Source organism: Porites lutea, chromosome 8 (genome assembly GCF_958299795.1).
Source record: "Porites lutea chromosome 8, jaPorLute2.1, whole genome shotgun sequence".
Taxonomy (NCBI): Eukaryota; Metazoa; Cnidaria; class Anthozoa; order Scleractinia; family Poritidae; genus Porites; species Porites lutea.
Window position 1 is genome coordinate 21,376,974 of NC_133208.1, and position 7,500 is coordinate 21,384,473.

Consider the following 7,500-nt stretch of genomic DNA (forward strand, 5'->3'; position numbering starts at 1 on the left):
CAGCAGCACGAGAACAGCTGCGAGAACCTGAACAGTGATGGATTAATAGTTTGTCTGGGTAAGGGTTAAGGTTGGGGAACTTGCGGTTTTGCAAAAATTTAAACATGAAAGGAAAAATGATAGACTAAATGAATTCTGATCTTCGTAGTAAAAGCACGTCATCGTGCAAATGGCCTATTTGATAACTGTACCGGACTGCTCACTCTTTAATGTCTCTGTAAAATTTTATCGAAATCGCCTCCGTCTAAAACAGCCAATACATAAGCATTTTAAAAGAAGTAGATCAAGCAAAATTTTGCCTTTTGAAATGAATTCATGAATAGTTTGGTGTCCCGCGCGACCTTGAGGAGGGCGCTCATACTTCTGAAATGCTTTACCAATTATGCTAATTTCATAACATCTGTAACATAAGCAAAACACAGATGAAACGTTAATAAACCGTCTGTACAGCTGATCAGAGACCCACCGTTTGTCGATTCGTTTAATTTGGACAAATCTTTCATAGCGCAACTTTAACGCTCTTAGGAATTTAAATCGAATCTTTCAAGTCTTATACAAGTTATTCTTGTCAAAACTTAACAAATGGCACGTTTTTAGATTTCGTTTCACAGAAATTTACTTCTCGGGGGTGAAAGTTTAAAGTGAAAACTCTTTCTTATTCTTAATATTCGCTACCTCCTCACTGACGAATCCCAGTTTTCAAACGTTAACCTTGTACTGCAACACTCTCACAAGTTAAGAGTCTCTTAATACGATAGCGATAATTACTACTGAAAACGAGGCAGATAATCGGATTGATAGCACAGTTTGCGTAAGCCATAAAGAGGGTGACAGTATCGATTAGACTACAGCACGACCTAATGGAACTGTCCGTTGTAAAATAAAACATTAACTGGGTACTGAAAAAGGGTATCCAGCAAATGAAAAACACTGCAACGATAGCAATAGCCATTTTAAGGACATTTCTGTTTCTTCTTGTCCGCTGTTCCTCGGCGTTGGCTGACTGTTCACCTGGATGAGCTTGTTTTTTAAGCTTGATCATGATTATGGAGTAAAATGCAGCCAAAAGGACGGTAGGGATGTAAACGAACACAATAGCTATTATTAGAAAATAAATGGCATATGAGCTTTTCTCTCCAAAGGCCTCCCGCCACTGACGCTCGCACACTATTCCTTCTTGGTCTTCAACTAGTTGGAAAGCAAACAAGTATGGCGATACTATCGTCATTGCAACAATCCACGTGACAGGAATAAAGAACGCACAGAGCTTGGGACTGACGATAGGAGAACGTAGTGGAAATACAACCGCTCCAAATCGATCGACTGTTATTAGAACCAGGCTCTGAATCGAAACTGACGTGGAGGCATCTGCAAGGAAAACGTGTAGCTTGCACAAGGCCTGACCAAGGCCACCATTAATGGGCCAAGAGCAAACGTGCAACTCTGCCAGGCGAATAGGAAATAGGATTACTGGAAAAAGCAAATCTGACGTGGCCATGTTCACGATCAATAGGTTAATCGGTTTTCTTAAAGTTGGTGTTTTGTAGACAATTATTCCGATAAGAGAATTTCCAACCAACGAAACAACAGTGATCAGACAGTAAGCTACTGTTTTTGCAAGTTTTTCTGCTGACGGATTTATCGGACTGCAGAAGCTTCCGTTCCCAGTCTGCTCCACCAGTGTTGTGTTCATGTTTTATGGTTTCTCTGAGGTTAAGTATTCCTTTGCTCAAGTAGCAAATCAGGGCACAGCATTCCCTGTGTCTTATTGTGCGTCGTTCCTCATGCTCAGTGCTGGCTGATCCCTCACCTCGATGAAATCGAACTTGTTGATTCCGGGGAAGGGTACTTCGCTGTGATCTACAAACTAGTTATAGCTATCGTTAAGTGCCAAGGAGCAAAGATTTCACCTATTATACGCGCGCGCTGTTCAATTTTACTGCTCAATAGCGTAGCGCGCGAATGACGTTGGAGTGACCAATTTTGCAATTTTTGTCACAGTTTTGTCATTTTTCTCATTTTAATGACAAAAGACAGACAAACATGACATTTTAAAATGACAAAAATCAGATAAGTTTCGAGTCTATAAATAGTAACTGCGTGCATCGCTAATGTCATTATTATTAATTACCGTAATTTACTTAAAATAGTTTAAACTGTTCTACGTCATAAACTATTGTCAGCTTGTGGATTCTCTGTTCCGTATCGGGTGTTTGCTCGAAAACAATGCATTCCCTGCTTCGCATTACGTCATAAACGTTACCTTACACAGACCTTATGTTACACCATTCGAGATTCATTCTGCCTTGGAACTTTATTAGGCTGCCACCTTGCAGCCTCTGCGAGGATGCTCGTTGGACTGAGTTTAAATAGAAGTCATCATGGACAAAGGTGTTGGACTGACCTAGGAGTTATCATGGACAATTGCTTGCTTGCAATTGCCGACGACTCAGTGGAAAAGTACTCATCTCCGACCCGAACATCTTCAAAATGTCGAAATTTGGAGCTAATGAGTTCAATTTTGTCCTACAAGCCTCCCACGCAGTCGTTCTTAGTAAGTGGAGGAGGAAGGCGTGACGAACCCCTGAGACATCTGCGTGGGAGACTAATAAGTTGTTACATATCCAAAGGTCTATTTCTCCAACACAGCGTTCAACAAACAACTTTGACTCATCATGATCAGCACAGCAATCAGCATTGAAGAATATGTAGGAGAATCCTCGTTTACATTTTTTGCCTCATTAACATAGGCTTATCCTTATCTGATGAAGCTAATAAAATGAAATTTCTGAATATTGAAAAAGCATGACAATTTCAGTTATCCCTGAAAATTTGAGCCCGATAAACCAAATAGTTTCAGAGAAATTCTCTTTAAAAAAAATTTACAATGAATTTACAACCTCAATAATGTTTTGCCACCCAGTAATTTTGCAGTTTTTAACAAGCGGGCATTTTGAGACCAGTTTAGCGATGGTCAGTTTCTATGATTACGAGATATGACGTCATAAGAAGCAGGTGGTCAAGCCATTTTTGAGTGAAAATGCATGTTTATTCAACTTTTTTAAAAAAAGGGAAATAGGTGGATGAAATGATACAAAGTGCTTATTTATGTGCTATTTTAACTCCTGCACGTACTTATTCCGCGATTTTAAGCTGATTTCTAATCCTCGTAAAATTCAAGATGGCGACCATTGTTGGTGACGTCACAGGCCTCCAACAGCGCCACCACCCATAAAATACACCTCATCTTGTTGAGAAGATCACAGACTTTCCACTGAATGCAAAATCGTTTCGAAATACTGCAGCAGATCAAAAACTCTGGGGAGGGGTTCCATCAACCCCACCCCCCATACCACGGTGGGGGTAGAATTTGCGTGTACGCCCGAGGGTAAATTGCTGTAATTTCCTTTGTTACTGTTTGCAAAGAGCTGAAACTAGCACAAATTGATTGAAATAACCAGGGTTTTTTTTTTGAACCTAATTTTAATACGGCTAAATCTTCTACGGGTTAACTCGTATGCTAATAAGCAAAATGTAATCAAGGACGTCAAGATGAATCCGCTTATACAGTTGCGTGTCATCAGTATATAGATAGTATAGTAAGTTTTTCTTTTTGATGATATCAGCAATCGGTGAAGTGTAGACGAGGTACAGCAGTAGTCACCGACCACTGAGACACCCCGGGGGGGACTCCGCATATGAAAGGAGTGGGGATGCTCGTCGTCTCGCTTAGGGGTGTAAATTTCGGCTTTCGGTTTCACTTATGGTGTTCTGGGCAAAACACCATCATATTTAGCCATGAAGGTCTCGTTTAGGGTTGCACGCGAAAAAATATAAAAATATATATTTGATATGTATATTTTTAAGTCGTTTTGTTTACTCCATTCATATAATCCAAGTGTCTGTGGTTTAACATGGTCTCTTTTAGGGGTCAAAAAAAGCTGGGGCCACGCCCAGATCGGTCTCCTTTAGGGGTATAATTCAAAATCTCCGACGAGCATCCCCACCCCTTTCATATGCGGAGTCCCCCCGCCTGCCGGGTGAGACACCCGACGCAGCAAAGGTCGCTTTAATGACAGGTCCCCCTCTACTCTGACAAACTGTTTACGGGAAGTTAGGTGAGACTTAAAGCAGGCCAATTACAGTTCCCTTCACTCCGAAAGGGTCCGACAGGACGTCCGAGAGTAAAGATATTAGTGAAATAACTAGAACAGTACCGCGGTCTGATTGTCGAGAGGCGTGTTTGCATGAGAGTATGTAAACATGGTTGTGACGTCAACATGTTTTGTTAGCGCGCTAATCACGCAAGCACGAATTTGAAAACGTTTTTGAGTAGAAGACTTCGTGTACAAGACTTGGTAAGAATTTCTCTTTTTTAGTAAGTGCTATAACTCGTACTTTTTTTCCTGTATTTAAATAGCCTGATATAAACAGCCGAAAGGTTGTCTGTCTCGAATTCTCCCAACGTACCCCTCTCGCGTTTATATCAGGCTATGCAAACACGTAAAACGTTTTCTATTTGTCAAATGTACTTATATACACCTATATACGCCTAAATATATACCGCATTACATTCTCCTAGATAAGCCGTGCATACAGATTATATACACCCGCATAGGCCATTATAAATACCTGTATAAAAGTATACGCCCTATATACACCTACGCATGCATACCTTAATTATATACGCCGTATATACACATTATATCACTTATCCTTATGTACGCGTTATACACATATACATGTCCTTCGTACACTTTAAACACACTTATGTACGCCATATTTACACCGTATTTAGAAATTATATGCACTTTATATTTACATTTTTTTTTCTGTATATCCCTTATATACGCGCTTTTTACTACCGCCTTAATTATAAACACCTATATCCATCACCAGCGTATATACACCTACTATACACCTTATGCACCTTTTGTGTATAACCTCTATACACCATAATTATAAACATCTTATATACACCGTATATCCACATGATATACGCTTTACATGCCTCACTAACACCGTATACAGCTACTTCGAGAAAGGTTGTCGGAAAAAAAAGTGCACGCGACAATCCCGAAATGAAATATGGGATATGATCAATACACTGTTCCTGACACTGTAGCTGTCTAAGCTACTTTTGTTGCTTTCCTTTAATACTCATAAACATATGTTCATGGCCTCTCGTGTCATTCTTTCAAATTTCTTTGAAGAACAGTGAACTCAAAACTACCCACAATACTTTTCGGGATTGTCGCGTTCACTTTTTCTGACAACCTTTCTCGAACTAGATGTATACACTGCATACAAATCTTATATTTAACAAATATATACGCCTGTTTACCTTAGGAAGTCTGTGTTTCGATTTTTCCGTAGTAGAGTGCTCGATACGTTAAAGTATATGCCGGGACCACATTATATACGTCTTACACACCTCTATATGCCCTATATAATGCTTATATATTCTTATACACGCATTATATACAGATCATATACACCTTTTATCGCCTTGTATACACCATATATATACTTAGATACCCCGTATATACACCTGTTTTTAACAATTATTCCACGAGCGGCGTTGGATACGCGCCGAGTTGGCTATAATTATCTCATATCCAACAAGCGCGAGTGGAATAATTGTTTTATTAAAAACGCAAAATATCGAGAATTCTTCCCGACTTTATTTGTAAAAGCAAGCGATTCTCAGGTTGTTTTTAATTTTGAGCAGGCTCGTACAGTTACTATATTTGGAGAGCATGATATGGGCTGTAGAATTGCATTATCCAATGATTCAGTTTCAAATAAAAGCCTTTATTTAAATTATATATAATGTGGTTCGTTTTTATCCTTGGTTTAACTTTTTGTTGTTTCAAAACTATATCATTCATTACCATTCCTAAAACAAAAGAAAAGAAAATTTAAACCCAGTATATATAAAATTGAACGGCAACATACACACCGTTGATACGCATCAGAAACACATTATTATTTGGGCGTCGCCCAAATAGAGAAATCGAGATCGCTTGTTTTGATTCAAAGTTCGAATAGGCACGCAATACGTGCGAACGTAAACAAGCCAAGCGACGTGAATGACGACTCGCACAAGGTAAAAACCATGCCGGAAAGAAAGTTGCGATGAATATGTTAAAGCAACGCAGGGATAAATTTTTAAAAAAGATAAACTTATAAATCTTAGCCTTTTTATCTCACCTAGAAGCCGGTCGATTTTCAAAAATTTGAAGGAAAATCTGTGAATTGACGGGTTTGGATTATGGCGAGTTTAGCAATTCTTTTGCCCTCAGTTGTCGAGAGCCAAAGAAGATGTCACGCAAAATTCCGTAATCGTGCATGAGTTAAATAAGGAATTGTTTCATGAGGGAAATGACATACCGTGAATGGCAATATATAAAGTATTTCAGCAGTTTGATAATTTCATTGTAACTAATGGATGTTAGCCTATTGATCTTAACATTGAATGATGCATAATTATAATTTGCAGATGTTCGGAAAGGAGGTGATTTCTTAAAATCTTATTGAGCAAAATGATCTTCTAAACAAGTTGCATTCTTTCACGTTCAATTGGAACCGTGAAAATGGCAAAGTCCAACATCTTCAAGTGCAAACTGCATGCGTGAGAGTTAGTTTTAAAACTCTTGGGTTAATTAGATTAAGTCGTATAGTCTCATACACGAAACACGTAAGCGCCAAATTCCAAAGCCTCCACGTGCAAACTGCGTGACAATACAACTCAGTAAGGGCCTGATTACCTAAGCCGGGCTGTCGGGCTGGCTAGATCTGCCGAGGTGACTTTTATCCTGGTATTACATGGACCGGGCCAGCCCGGAGCCGCTATTTTTATATGGAGATTGGAAGCGACGCAAATGAGCAGTGTGTTACCCGCTGTCCTGTTTCACGCTGGGTTCATATGCCGGGCTGCCCGGCAAGCGTGATTACTTGGAAAATTTCCAGCAGGGATCCCGGCATCACAATACTGGGATCCCAGCTAACCGGGCTAGCACGGCTGTCATGAAATAGCAAAGTTGATTTTTGTTACCTTTACACGGGACGAAAAATTGGATTTACGACACTTTTGACACGCGTCAAAAGTTAAATCAAATATGGTATTGGCTTTGACGTCACCTTTGACGCGCGTCAAAGATGTCGCCAAATATATAACCTCTGTGCTTACTCCTTTGACCTCGGTAAAGGTGAAGTCAAATTGATAACAACTTTGACTTCTCCTTTGACTTGCGTCAAAGATCAAGTCAAATGCATCAATGCTTTGCTATTCCTTTAACCCTTATCAAAGGCGTTGTCAAATATGCTGGTAACTTTGACTTTACCTTTGACGCACGTCAAAGATAAAGTCAAAAGAGTAGTGGCTGTGACCACACCTTTGATACTAGTCAAAAATGAAGTCAAATACGACCGCTACACGTTTACAACACTTTTGAATGGTGTCAAGGGTGAGAGCAAATATGCATGAATTACTTCTAC

General features: G+C 39.6%; 1 protein-coding gene across 1 annotated transcript; it reads right to left on the reverse strand.

The window, feature by feature from the left end:
* Positions 1-635: 635 nt before the first annotated feature.
* LOC140946463 (QRFP-like peptide receptor) lies at positions 636-1,886 on the reverse strand. The gene has a single exon (XM_073395588.1). It carries the CDS (start codon positions 1,691-1,693, stop codon positions 707-709), a length of 987 nt encoding a protein of 328 aa, XP_073251689.1. The 5' UTR covers positions 1,694-1,886; the 3' UTR covers positions 636-706.
* Between the last annotated feature and the right edge of the window lie 5,614 nt (positions 1,887-7,500).

Bases quoted from the DNA above. Each gene is read 5' to 3' on its own strand.
- LOC140946463 (XM_073395588.1), bottom strand. From the start codon at position 1,693: ATGAACACAACACTGGTGGAGCAGACTGGGAACGGAAGCTTCTGCAGT.